General features: G+C 57.9%; 2 protein-coding genes across 6 annotated transcripts in view; both read right to left on the bottom strand.

The window, feature by feature from the left end:
• The window catches only part of LOC105497158 (DNA polymerase delta catalytic subunit), a 45,106-nt gene extending 40,594 nt beyond the window's left edge, over positions 1-4,512 (bottom strand). For all 4 annotated transcript variants that reach the window (XM_011767989.2, XM_011767985.3, XM_011767986.3 and 1 more), the window contains exon 1: positions 4,389-4,512. The gene's annotated coding sequence lies outside the window, so the exon portion shown is untranslated. The remainder of the gene's footprint in view (positions 1-4,388) is intronic.
• Positions 4,513-5,529: 1,017 nt separating this feature from the next.
• LOC105497159 (nuclear receptor subfamily 1 group H member 2) lies at positions 5,530-13,311 on the bottom strand. 2 transcript variants are annotated; one of them, XM_011767993.3, is made up of 10 exons: positions 13,132-13,309; positions 12,882-12,989; positions 12,054-12,115; positions 11,831-11,968; positions 11,248-11,538; positions 10,881-11,164; positions 10,496-10,675; positions 9,808-9,907; positions 6,617-6,825; positions 5,530-6,344 (listed from the first exon to the last, which is right to left on the bottom strand). In XM_011767993.3, exons 3-10 carry the CDS (start codon positions 12,094-12,096, stop codon positions 6,198-6,200), a joined length of 1,392 nt encoding a protein of 463 aa, XP_011766295.2. In that variant the 5' UTR covers positions 12,097-12,115; positions 12,882-12,989; positions 13,132-13,309; the 3' UTR covers positions 5,530-6,197. The 2 variants fall into 2 exon arrangements, with proteins under 2 accessions (XP_011766295.2, XP_011766297.2); XM_011767995.3 differs by lacking the exon at positions 11,248-11,538 and having other exon boundaries at positions 13,132-13,311.
• Between the last annotated feature and the right edge of the window lie 84 nt (positions 13,312-13,395).

Here is a 13,395-nt window from a genome sequence, read left to right as displayed (position 1 = left end):
CAGCGGCACGTACATGGCTCACTGCAGCTTTGATCTCCTAGGCTCAAATGATCCATCCACTTCAGCCTCCCAAGTAACTGCAACCAGAGGCATGCACCAGCCGCCATGCCTTGCTAATGTTTTAACTTTTGTAGAGACGGGATTTCACTATGTTGGCCAGATTGGTCTCGAACTCCTGGGATCAAATGATCTCCCACTCAGCCTCCCAAAGTGCTGTGATTACAGGTGTGAGCCACTGCACCCGGCCTCCAATCTCACAGTTTTTTGTTTTGTTTTGTTCTGTTTTTGAGACGGAGTCTCGCTCTGTTGCCAGGCTGGAGTGCAGTGGCGCAATCTCGGCTCACTGCAACCTCCGCCTCCTGGACTCAAGTGATTCTCCTGCCTCAGTCTCGCAGGTAGCTGGGATTATAAGCACCCACCACCATGTCCAGCTAGTTTTGTATTTTTAGTACAGACTGGGTTTCACCATGTTTGCCAGGCTGGTCTCAAACTCCTCACCTCAAGTGATCCGTCTGCCTCGGCCTCCCAAAGTGCTGGGATAACAGGCGTGAGCCACCACGCCTGGCCTGGTTAGTTATCTTGTGTCCAGTAAGTCCTGCTAATAGAACGGGGGCTCCAGGACAGCAGGGGGCATCATCTTTTGTTTCCTGCTGTATCCTGTGCTCCAGGAATGGGGGGGTGCTTAGAAAACATTTTTTGAACGATAAAAGAATAAAGGAATTCAAAGAATCCTCACAAAACCCTCTGAGGTAGGTGCTGCTACGACCTCATTTTACAAAGGCTGGAACTGAGGTCCAGAGATGTGAAGCTACCTGCCCAAGATGGCACAGCTAGCCCAGTGGGGCACGGCCAGGGTTCAAACTCAGGCAGGCTGGCTCCAGAGCCCCACCGCTAAATCTGTGTGCCAGGCCTGTGCCAGGGGAGATACAGTGGTGACCTCCCCTGGGAGACAACTTTGAAGGTGGATTTGTTTGCTTGTTTACCACTGCGTCCTGGCTCACACACATCGGCTGAGGGAATGATTAAATAATTGCAAAGGCAACTATTCATTTTTGCTCCACCAGAAAACACCTTCACTTTTTTATTTTGAGACAAGATCTCACTGTATTGCCCAGCCTAAAGTGCAGTGGCATGATCACATCTCACAGCAGCCTTGAACTCCAGGGCTCAAGCAATCCTCCCACCTCAGCCTCCTGGCCAGCTGGGACCACAGGCATGTGCCACCACACCAGGCTAGTTTTTGTTTTTGTTTTTTTTTTTTTTTGATACGGAGTCTTACTCTGTTCACCCAGGCTAGAGTGCAGTGGCGTGATCTCGGCTCACTGCCAGCTCTGCCTCCCGGGTTCACACCATTCTCCTGCCTCAGCCTCCGGAGTAAGTGGGACTACAGGCGCCTGCCACCATGTCTGGCTAATTTTTTGTACTTTTAGTAGAGACCAGGTTTCACCGTGTTAGCCAGGATGGTCTCGATATCTCCTGACCTCACGATCTGCCCGCCTCGGCCTCCCAAAGTGCTGGGATTACAGGCGCGAGCCACCGCGCCTGGCCTAGTTTTTGTATTTTTTGTAGAGACAGGGTCTTGCTATGTTGCCCAGGCTCACCTCCACGCTTTTGGTCTTGTCCTTCCCCTAGGCCTCTGTGACTGCTGCCTCTGGACTACCTGGGTATATGTCTTCCTCCCTTACCAGCCAGGGACCTCTGGATGGCAGAGCAAGGACTGACTCTCCTCTGGGACCTTAGCATCACCCAGCATAGGGCTGAGCCCCCAAGAAGCCTTAGGCAGCGTTCACTGCATGAAGCTCCACTGCATCCGGAGACTCAGCTCAGGCTTAGTTCCTCCAAGCTGACCAGCTGCTCTTCAGGGTCCCCACAACGTCTTGTGCCACTTCCACTATTGCATGTGTGCATGCAGAGCTGGGATCCTTTCAGCCTGTGAGCTCCTCAAGAAAAGGAGTCAGCGTCTTGCCCAAGTCGGGAACTCCGGCATCACTCTGCACAGTGTCCGGTTACTTCAAGACACGTGAGTTTAGGCCAGGTGCGGAGCTCACGCCTGTAATCCCAGCACTTTGGGAGCCTGAAGTGGGCGGATCACTTGACGTCAGGGATTCGAGACTGGCCTGGGCAACATGGCCAAACTCTGTCACTACTAAAAATACGAAAATTAGCTGGGCGTGATGGCGTGCACCTGTAATCTCAGCTACTCGGGAGGATGAGGCATGAGCATCACTTGAACCTGGGAGGTGGAGGTTATAGTGAGCCGAGATCGCGCCACTGCACTCCAGCCTGGGTGACAAAGCAAGACTCTGTCTCAAAAACCAAAAAAAAAGACATGTGAGTTGAAACTCGCTGTGAGTATCAACCACTCTGGTGAGTCTTCCCTGAGCACACAGGTTCTTCTCCTGGCTCCCAAAGACTATCACTGCTCCACCATAGCTCAGCACACTCTGGACTGAGATCTCCTGTCCTTCCCCAACCAAACTGGATGATCATTGGCTCCCCAGTGCTCAGCAGAGGGCCTGTCCAAAGAGCAGCTGTCAGAAACCCGTAAGAGAGGGAAGAGCATTTCAGAGGAGGGAAGGAACCTCTCTAGGGGGAAGAGAGACCTGTGGGGGGAAGTGCAGGAAGGAGGAGAGGCGGCCGGGTGCAGTGGCTCATGCCTGTAATCCCAGCACTTTGGGAGGCCGGCGTGAGTGGATCACCTGAGGTCAGGAGTTCGAGACCAGCCTAGCCAACATGGCGAAACCTCATCTCTACTAAAAATACAAAAAATGAGCGGGGTGTGGCAGCAGGCGCCCGTAATCCCAGCTATTCAGGGGGCTGAGGCACGAGAATTGCTTGAACCCGGGAGGAGGAGGTTGCAATGAGCTGAGTTCGCACCACTGCATTCCAGCCTGGGTGACAGAGCAAGACTCTGTCTAAAAAAAAAAAAAAAAAAAGGGCCAGGCGCGGTGGCTCAAGCCTGTAATCCCAGCACTTTGGGAGGCCAAGACGGGCGGATCACGAGGTCAGAAGATCGAGACCATCCTGGCTAACCTGGTGAAACCCCGTCTCTACTAAAAAATACAAAAAACTAGCCGGGCGAGGTGGCGGGCGCCTGTACTCCCAGCTACTCGGGAGGCTGAGGCAGGAGAATGGCATAAACCCGGGAGGCGGAGCTTGCAGTGAGCTGAGATCCAGCCACTGCACTCCAGCCTGGGCGACAGAGCGAGACTCCGAATCAAAAAAAAAAAAAAAAAAGGAGAGAGAGCGGCAACAAGTTCCTTGAGTGGAAGGGCTGAGGCGAGGCACTGACATCGCCCTGCCCACTCCTAGTTCCTCTCTAAACCCTGCCTACTCACTCCCCCACTAATCTCTGCCTTCAGAGCGGCAACCCCAACCTGCTTCTCTCCCTTAGCCTTCCCCATCCAGACTGCTGCTCAAACCTCAAACCCAAGAGTCATCCTGGACTCTTCCCCTGGCTCCCACGCCCAGTCCATCAGCCAGTCCCCGTGGCTCCACCCACAAAGGTAATCTGAGCCTGATTCCCTCTGCCTGCTGGACTCTCTCCGTCCTAACAGATCTCCCTCCTTCCATTCTTATTCCTGCTACAATCCAATTTCCATTCAGTGGTCAGTGAGTTTTTCAAAACACGGGGCGAATCATGTTGTTTCCACGCTCAAACCCTCCCACGGCTCCCCGCTGAACCTAGAATAAAGGAAAAATTCCATACCAAGGTTTACAAGGCCCTATAGGATCTAGTTCCCCATCATGACTCCGACTTCATCTGTATTACTCTCGTCCTCTCGGCTTCTGCTACAAATACGCCGAGCTCCTTCCACCTCAGAGCCTTTGCACTTGAGGGTCCCAGAGCGGCCGATTCTGGACCACTCCAGCTAAAGCAGCAAGCTCCTCGATCATTATTACCATGTTACCCTGCGTTAGTTCCCTTCTGAGAGCATCTCACAGCCCCAGAGCAGGGCTTTACTGGTGCTACTATTAAAACTCATCACTTGTCTACCATCTGTCTTCCCAAGGCAGGGACTTCTCTGACTTGTTCTTGCTTCCAGAATAGTGCCTGGCACAGAGCACTCAAACACCCAGTGAATCCAGGATGACACCAAGCCAGCACGTGCACCACCCAGTGCCCCCGCTTCTCCCGGGCCACTTCCTGCCCCACGGTGCCCGGCGCATGCGCCCCCTGCCCGCCGAGGAACTCCAACCCCACCCCGGCCTTTTCCTGTGCGTCCCCGCGCCCTCCCGCAGGAAACCCCTGGCCGCTGCCCCCTCCTGCGCGCCCCCGGGCCAAAGGGTGCCCTCGCAACCCTCTCTTAGGTCTATGTGCCTGGCTGGTCAAGCCCCGTTCCCTACCAGGCCCAGTGCCCCGAACTCCCCTTTTCCCCTCTACTCACCCGCTTCAAACAGCGTTTCCCGCCACAGCCTACGCCGCCGTGACCCCTGACTCCCGCGCGCGCAAGCCCAGAGCCGCGGGGCGCGGAGACGGGCCACGCCCCCGCCTGCCCAAGTGCGGGCGAGGCCACGCCCAACCAGGCGAAGGACCACGCCCCGCTCGTTCGACTGCAAGGCAGGCCCCGCCCCCTCCCTCAGCTTGCAAAGTGGCCTCGCCCCCTTGCTGAAAAATTCCCTTAACTCCGCCTCCCCATGACGTGTCGGCCAGAAGCCACGCCCCGTGCAGCAGCGTTCACGACCTCGCGCAGTCTGTGCGCGCCGCGGCTGTGTTCTCTCTCCTTCCACCCTCGGGTGTTGCGCGCGCATCCTCCGCGTCCCCCGCCGGCTTCTCGCCTGGGGCCGCGTAGGGAGCCCTGCCCCGTCGCTGCCCACCAGCCAGCCGGTGACCTGACGCCCGAGATCCCCGCAGAGGCTGGCCGATAAGTGGTGGAGTCCTGGCTTGATCTGTTCTCCATCCTGGCCTCAGTTTCCCCACATGTAAACTAGACTCAACAACGCATGATGGGGACACGTGTGGGGCGCCCGGTACACTACTCTTGGGATAAGGTGATCGTTTTTAACTACTCTCACTTCCGCTGTCCCCTGCCCCAAATAAATGTACCTTTAAGTTGCATCCCTCCGTGCAACCCCCCCTTTTGCCCTAGATTAGAATTGCTCATTCAGCTCCTTTAGGGCTGGCACACGGGCAAGAGGAATTGGAGGAACTTCGTCGCTTGCTCACTCCGAACTCGCAGTGTCCCTCACCTTTCAAACTTTGCACGTGCTGTTCCCTCAACTTGGAGGCCCAGCCCCTGGGCTCTTGTTTTAGGTCCCAGCGATTGCCTCTGTTGTGACACCTTGCCTGACTTCCTCTAGCCCCACCACAGTGCCACCCTCATTAAAGTCCCTATCCCGAGTCTTGGTAGGAGGGTGGTTATCTTGTTCACGGATGTTTCCAGTGCCTAGAATTGTGCCTGACTAGTAAATACTCCGGAAACATTTGCTGGGTGAATGTCTCCATCTCTAGAATGGTCAACCCAGTGCCTGGCCCACAGGAAGCCTCAGAAAACACTCGTTATTGAGACGAAAGTCCAGTTCCCCTCATCCACTTAAGTCCTGTTTATCCTTCAAAGGCGAGTTCTCATTCACCTTGCCCAGGGAGGTGACCCTGAGGCTGTCAGGCCCCTGTTCTGAACTTTCACAGCAGGCGACACACCACCCAGCACTGGGACCCTATGTGCCACCCCTCCCACCAGCCTGGGGAGGCCCAGTCCCACATGCTCAATCAGGTTCAGGGACCCGGTGTCACTGAGGTCCCTAGAAGCCCACGCCCTCTCCATCTTGCACTCCAGCTCTGGGCTGGATTGTATTCATAATTTTATTTTCCTGTTTTTGTTTTTAGTTTTTATTAAATAAAAGGAGCAGAGGAAGAGGAAGGCCCCTGGTCTCCCCGCCTATGGGGAGAGCCATGGGTCCTCCCCTCCCTCTGTTCAAGGTGCACTGCGTGCTGGGCTTGAGGTGTAAGCTGGGGAGGGAGGGCAGCCGGGAAGGGTCAGCGGTCGGGACCTGTAACCCTTTCACCCCTTCTGGAAGACTTGGTGGGCAGGGAGGGAGCCTCCTGGACCCGGACTGGGGCTCATCCCAAGGGCTGAGGGCTGGGAGGTCTACAGGCTCAGCCCAGGGCCCCTTCCACCCGAGGAGGAGAAAGGGGTGCCGGCGTCTATCTGCTGGAGGGTGGTCAGGCAAGGCTGTGGGGCTGGGTGGCCGGCCCCTCACTCGTGGACGTCCCAGATCTCCGACAGCAGAGGCGGTAGCTTCTTGTCCTGTAGCCGCAGGGCGAAGACCTGCTCCGAGTGCACGGAGCTCAGCGTGCGCAGGCTCACCAGCTTCATGAGCATGCGCGGGAAGCGCAGCTGGTCCTGAGGGAGGAGGCAGGTGGGCACTGAGTTCCTGCCCGGCCAGGCTCTGGGCGGCCCACCCCAACAGAAAGGAGGGACCATCCCCGGTCAGGCGTGGGAGCCAGCGTGGGGCCCGCCCCTGTGCTTGGACTAGACCTGGCTCATAGTCCAGCAGGGTGGGGCCTGAGGAAAGACTGCCGGAGGGGGCGGCAGCCAGGCAGAGCCCAGCCTGGATGGACCAAGTGGGCCGCGGGACGTAGTTGGCTCTGCGCAGAGGCGCTGCGGGGCCCTACCTGCGGCCTCTTGATGCGCGTGTAGGACAGCAGCGCCTCCACGTAGGGCTGCTGCAGCGCCTCCACGCGGCCCGGCTCCTGTACGTTGGGCCGGTCGGCCGAGAAGATGTTGATGGCGATGAGCAGGGCGTACTCAGCGTCGTCCAGGCCCAGCCGCCGCATGGCCCGCGAGAACTCAAAGATGGGGTTGATGAACTCCACCTGCAGGCCTGCGGGGCGGGAGGCAGCCCGTGACTCCCTCAGCCTGAAATCGGGCCCCACAGCCTCACCCCTGGCGCCACCCACAGTCACTGGGGCCGGGAACACAGCAGTAATCACAGCGTTGTCATTTCTGTCCACCTGTGCCCCGTGCCCATGAGAGTGCTGGCACATAGCAGGTGTGCCACACATCCCGCCCAGTGAGGGAATGAATAATGAGGGTGCATGTTTCCTCAGTATTTTCTACTATCCTGTCACCAGCCTCCCTTCCCACCTGGCGGTGGTTGCAGCTTCCCCGGGTCCTATCCTTGTCCCCTTCACGAAGGCAAAGGGAAGCTTTTAAAACCATCGTGTTGGCCGGGCGCGGTGGCTCAAGCCTGTAATCCCAGCACTTTGGGAGGCCGAGATGGGTGGATCACGAGGTCAGGAGATCGAGACCATCCTGGTGAACACGGTGAAACCCCGTCTCTACTAAAAAATACAAAAAACTGGCCGGGCGCGGTGGCTCAAGCCTGTAATCCCAGCACTTTGGGAGGCCGAGACGGGCGGATCACGAGGTCAGGAGATCGAGACCATCCTGGCTAACACGGTGAAACATCGTCTCTACTAAAAAATACAAAAAACTAGCCGGGCGAGGTGGCGGGCGCCTGTAGTCCCAGCTACTTGGGAGGCTGAGGCAGGAGAATGGCGTAAACCCGGGAGGCGGAGCTTGCAGTGAGCTGAGATCCGGCCACTGCACTCCAGCCTGGGTGACAGAGCAAGACTCCGTCTCAAAAAAAAAAAAAAAAAAAAATACAAAAAACTAGCCGGGCGAGTGGCGGGCGCCTGTAGTCCCAGCTACTTGGGAGGCTGAGGCAGGAGAATGGCGTAAACCCGGGAGGCGGAGCTTGCAGTGAGCTGAGATCCGGCCACTGCACTCCAGCCTGGGCGACAGAGCGAGACTCCGTCTCAAAAAAAAAAAAAAAAAACAACCATCGTGTTGGTCCCTGTGCTGGCTTCCACCGCTCAGGTAAAGCCCAAACTACTGATTTGTTCATTCATTCATCGAACATCACCGAGTACCTGCCATGTGCCAGGCCCCAGCACTTACATTGAGGGCCTAGTGAACAGGTCATAGACAAACACATTAGGAAGAGGCCCAGCCAGTCAGAAGGCTGTGAGTTCTATGGAATCAGGCAGTGCAGAGAAGGGCGAAGGGCCCTGCTGAGCCACGGTTCTATTTTACACAAGGCGGGCAGGGAAGGCCATGCCGTGGGTGACGCTGGAGCAGTGACCAACCCCAAGGAGGTGAGGGATTGTGAGGGTGACCAACTGTCTGCTGTTCCCAGGACTTGGGACAGGGGCTACCCAGGCCATGGGACTTTCAGTGTTAAAACTGGGAAGGTCCTGGGCAAACTAGGACCAGTTGGTCCCCCTAGTTCTGGGCAAAGGAAACTCCCAAGTACAGCATGGCAGGTGGGTGCCAGTAAGAGGCCAGAGTGACTGGAAGAGGGGGAGAGGGTGGAAGCTGAGGGCAGAGAGTAAGTGAGGCCAGGTCCTAAAGGGCTTTGTGGGCCACAGAGAGAACTCCAGCTCTTCTCCCAGTGAAACGGGAGCTGTGGAGGGTTCTGAGCGGAGGAGGGATGTGGGCGGCCTCAAGTGCTGACAGGACCCTTCTGCCTGCCCTGTGAGCAGCTCCATCAGGCGGGGGTGGAGGCAGGGGCCCCTCAAGGGGACTCTGGCAGTGTTCCAGGGTGGTGCCAGAGGAGGGGCTGGGAAGGGGTAGGGTGGGATTCCCGACCTCTCCACCCCGTCTCCTTGTGCTCCAGCTGCCTGGGCCTCCCTGTAGTTCCTCCAAACCACCGGCTCTCCCTGACCTCAGGGCCTTTGCAATCGCCGATCCCCCTGCCAGAAATGCTTCCACGAAGCCCTGCCCTGCTAAGCTCATACTAAAAGGGTTACTGGGACCGTCTTGGGTGGTGAAAGGGCCAGGGTAAAAGGAAGGGGAGAGGGTGGGACTCAGACGGATGTCGGGAAATGCAGAGAGGTCCCACACAGATTACGGGACGATGAGGAATCGAGGCCCCGGTGTATGCTCTGCAGCACTAGCAACGTGCCTCCCACCCTCTTCGTAGGCAGTGCCTCTCACTGCCCAGGCCTTCTTCCAGAAGCCCACCCGCCCAGGCGACACACCCAGGTAGCACTCTCAGAGGGCAGGAAGCAGTGCTCCTGGACAGTAGGGAAGGCTGCCCACTTCACAATGGACTGAGCTCCAGGCTGCCTCCCTTGGGTGAGACCAGGTTTTGGGGTGGGGGGATGCTTTCCCTAGTGCCCACCAAGACGCCTGATATGGTAACAGGGCCCTTCTGTCTCAACTTCCACTGCAACCCACTGTACAGAGTCGGCACTCAATACATGCTTTTTTTTTTTTTGAGACGGGGTCTCGCTCTGTTGCCCAGGCTAGAGTACAGTGGCGCGATCTCAGCTCACTGCAACCTCCGCCTCCTGGGTTCAAGCCATTCTCTTGCCTCAGCTTCCCGAGTAGCTGGGACTACAGGTGTCCGCCCCCACGCCTGGCTAATTTTTTGTATTTTTAGTAGAGACAGGGTTTCACTGTGTTAGCCAGGATGGTCTCGACCTCCTGACCTCATGATCCGCCCACCTCAGCCTCCCAAAGTGCTGGGATTACAGGCGTGAGTCACCGTGCTCGGCCAATACATGTTTTTGAAAAAAATAGAGACACGGTCTCTTCTGTCGCTAGGCTGGAGTGCTGTGGCACAATCACAGCTCACTGTAGCCTCAAGCCATCTTCCCTCCTCAGCCTCCTGAGTAGCTGGGCCAACAGGCACACACCACCACGCATGACATACACACTCTTGTCTTGCTCTCACCTTGGCTCAACCCTCACCCCGGCTTTGGAGATAAAGAAACAGACTCTGACAGGGATGAATTGGCCCCAGGTCTTCCAGCTAGCAGAGGGACCAAGCCTCCCCAAAGCCTCCCCTGGGCCCTACCTGCACGGTGGAAGTCGTCCTTGCTATAGGTGAAGTCCTTCAGGAAGGTGATACACTCTGTCTCGTGGTTGTAGCGCCTGGCTGTCTCCAACAGCATGATCTGAGGGTGGCAGTGGGAGGGGGCTCAAGCCCTGTGACCCTTCGGCTACTAGTCCCTCCCCTGCTGGCCCAAATGGGGTTCTAATCTCACCAGGAATATCCCTCGTCCCCCGTTCTCTCAGCCACACCAGTGTGCAGCCATCACGTGAGACAGCCCAAGCTCCTTCTTCATTTTGGGCTTTCGCACACGTTGCATCCCCCTCTCCTTAGGATACTCCTTCCCCAGGTGGGCACAAGGTATAGGAGCAGGGGGTTTGATCTGCTTTGTTCTTTGCCATATGCCAACACTTGGTATAGAGCCTAGCATACAGTAGGCGCTCAATACTTGTATGTTATCCCTACTTTGATTCAAACGCTAACTCCTCTGAAAAGCCTTTTTGGCAACTTTTCTCTAAAATAGCCTCTCTGGCCTGATCCTCAATTTTCTCAGCTTCAGACCCTTTTTCCTTTTTCTTCTTGGCTCATAGAAGACTCTATTTGCCATGGAATGTCATCCTACAAGGGCAAGGACTGGTCTTGCTTAAACTCTGCTCCCAGCATCTGTCCTGGAGCTATCTCTGGGGTTTCTTGTGGGCAGACGGACCATTACCTCGATGGTGGACGCCTTCAGGAGGGCGATCTGGTCCTCCCGGCCCAGCTGCAGGAAACCAGGCACTTGCTTGGCAAAGTCCACAATCTCCTGGACTGAGATGATGGCCAGCTCCGTGAAGTGGGCGAAGCGCTGCTGGCGGGCATCTCGGGACTGGGGGTCTGCGCCCAGGGGCCAGGGCTGGGACACAGGAGACCAGGGTCACTCCCAGGTCTTTGTGAGCCTAAGTTGGGGCGGCCACCTTGAGGCCAAGCCTGCACCCTGGGGGACCCTCCTCCCAAAGCCCCTGCCCTCTGGAGCCTCATTCTTCCACACCCTGGGCAATGGCCCAGCCGGCTCTACCCGACTGGGACCATCACACTCAAGGTTGTGGAGGGGGCAGTACCGTGACTTTGGGCTGGTCGGAGAAGGAGCGTTTGTTGCACTGCAGCTGGGCCGCCACCAACTGCTGGATCATTAGTTCTTGAGCCGCTGTTAACTGGACACCCTCGCCTTCCCCGGAGCCCTGGCTGCCTGCCTCAGATCCACCAGGGGATGCCCCAGGCCCAGAGGCTGAGCTGCTGCTGCCCTGCGGCCCCGCAGGCGACTGCGACTGTGACTGTGACTGTGACTGCTGCTGCTGCTGCTTCCGAATCTTCTTCTTCCGGATCTGTTCTTCAGAGAGGACGCCTGTAGGGGGATGCAGGCCTCAGCAGAACCCCAGGGCTGGGCCAATGGGCCAGGCCGGCACCGCCCCCTCCCACTGCACTCACACTGCTCCCTCATCCCTGCCTCCTTGCACTTGCGCAGCCGGCACTGCTGGCACTTGCGCCGCATGAAAGCGTCCATCTGGCAGGTTCCACCGCCCCGGCAGGCATAGCGACGGGCCCCGCCACGGACCACACTGCGCCGGAAGAAGCCCTTGCAGCCTTCGCAGCTAAGCACATTGTAGTGGAAGCCGGAGGCCTTGTCCCCGCAGACGCGGCAAAGCTCGTGGCCCAGCATCTTCGGGGCTGGGCCCTTCTTTCGCTTGCGCTCTGGCTCCTCTTCAGGATCTGGGATGACTGGGATGGGTAGGCAGAGGCCATGAGTGAGCCACAGGGAGAAACAGGAACCAGAATGATGTGGCCACAGGAGATCCCCAGGCAAAGCGCCAGAGGATGGAGAGAGAGAGGAGGTGCTGCTCACATTCAGGGATATTGCAATTTAGAAAGATGTATGTATCAAGGAGAAAGCGAGAACAAAAAGCAAAGATCAGGGGCCTCCCATTCCCATCTCCATTTCTTTTTCCCTTCCTAAACCCCTCCCCAAGCCCCCATGTCAACTCCAGAGCCCTGTCTCTGGGCCCTGTCTCACCCCAGTCCACGCTGCAGGCTGAGCCGGCCTCATCAGTGCCTGGGACATCAGGGTCCGGACCCCCGGGCCACGGCTCTGGACCCTCCTCCTTTACAGTGGGTGAAGAAGAAGGGGCGCCAGGCTGAGGGGGGCCATTTCCTGGAAGAGGGTAGAATCCGGGAGGGGTAATAGTGAGCTTCTGCTAGTGTGTGATAAGGGTTGAGTGGGGAAGAGAGTCACTCACCAAGCAGGGGGGTATCCAGGGAACTCGTGGTGGGAGAGGACATGGTGGGGTCACGGAGCAGCCTGTAAAATACAGGGGATTGAGAGCCTTGTGGGGCTAAGAAGGGTTGGGTTAGGTCAGTTACAGGTCCTGACCGGGTTTCCACTTTTACTTCCATCTCTCCAGAGACCCTACTCTCAGCCACAACCCTGGTTCCTGCTGGCCTACAAACCCTCCCCATCTTTCTAACAGGACCCGCCCCCTTCTGTTCCAGCCCAGCCTTCAGCTTGGTCTTAAGCCCCGCCCCTGCTCTAGGCCCCGCCCCCTCAGGTCCAATCCACCTGCTCTTTCTAGGTAGGGCCCATTCTCCTTTAATCATGCTCTGCCTTCACGGTCTCCATCCCATGTAGTTTCCCCCCAACCTCCTCTTCATAAGACCGCCTCACTTCTCCCCCAAGCATCCCAATTTCTCATTCTGACCCCACCTCCTTCTATTATGCTCCGCCTTCAACCTTCCAGGTTCAGCCCCTACAGCCCCCCATCATGGGCCTCCCAACACCTTGCCCCGCCCCATACGCATCCCTCCCTCCAAGCCTCATCCCTAAAACCTCGCTCCAGGTCCCGCCCCATCTCCTCCCATCATGCCCCGCCCCCACCCCGCCTCCTCCCTTCCCGCTGCACCCCTACAACCTCGCTCTAGGCCCCGCCACATCTCCTCCCATCATGCCCCGCCCCCAGCCCCGCCTCCTCCCTTCATGCCCCGCCCCCGCACCGCGCTTCCAGGTCCCGCCCCATCTCCTCCCATTATGCCCCGCCCCCACCTCCTCCATTCATGCTCCGCCCCCGCACCTCGCTCCAGGTCCCGCCCCTCTCCGAGCACCAGCGGGGGGCGGGGCTCATGGCTGCGCGCGGGGGTCTCGTGGACGGCCTCTCGCGGAGTGAACTACTCCTGTTGCCCTGGAAACAGCCGCGGGAGGCGCGAGTTACGGAGGGGAGGAAATGGAAGGAGAGAGGGGGGCTGAGCGGAGTAAGCGGGGAGCGCCGAGAAGCCCCGGCTTCGGGGCTCCTCCCGCATCTCCCCACTCTCGGGTGCACCTGCCTGGGTCCCCTTGCTCCGTTTCTCTTCGTCCTCCTCTTTAGCCCCTGACACACCGCCGCTACTCGAATACCCTCAAAAGTAACTTCGCCACTTCTTCCGGCAACCCCGCCCTTGCGTCACGTCCGGAAAAGAGGCGGAGCGTGAATGTTGACGAACTTCCGGCCCGCTTAGGACCAGCCGAAGCTGCCGCCCCGCACGGAAGTTGGAAACACCGGAAGTTTACCGGGTAGATCTACTGGGACTTGGCAGAAGAGTTCCGAACCC

Source organism: Macaca nemestrina, chromosome 20 (genome assembly GCF_043159975.1).
Source record: "Macaca nemestrina isolate mMacNem1 chromosome 20, mMacNem.hap1, whole genome shotgun sequence".
NCBI classification, from domain to species: domain Eukaryota; kingdom Metazoa; phylum Chordata; class Mammalia; order Primates; family Cercopithecidae; genus Macaca; species Macaca nemestrina.
This window is presented reverse-complemented; position numbering and strand designations above follow the sequence as displayed.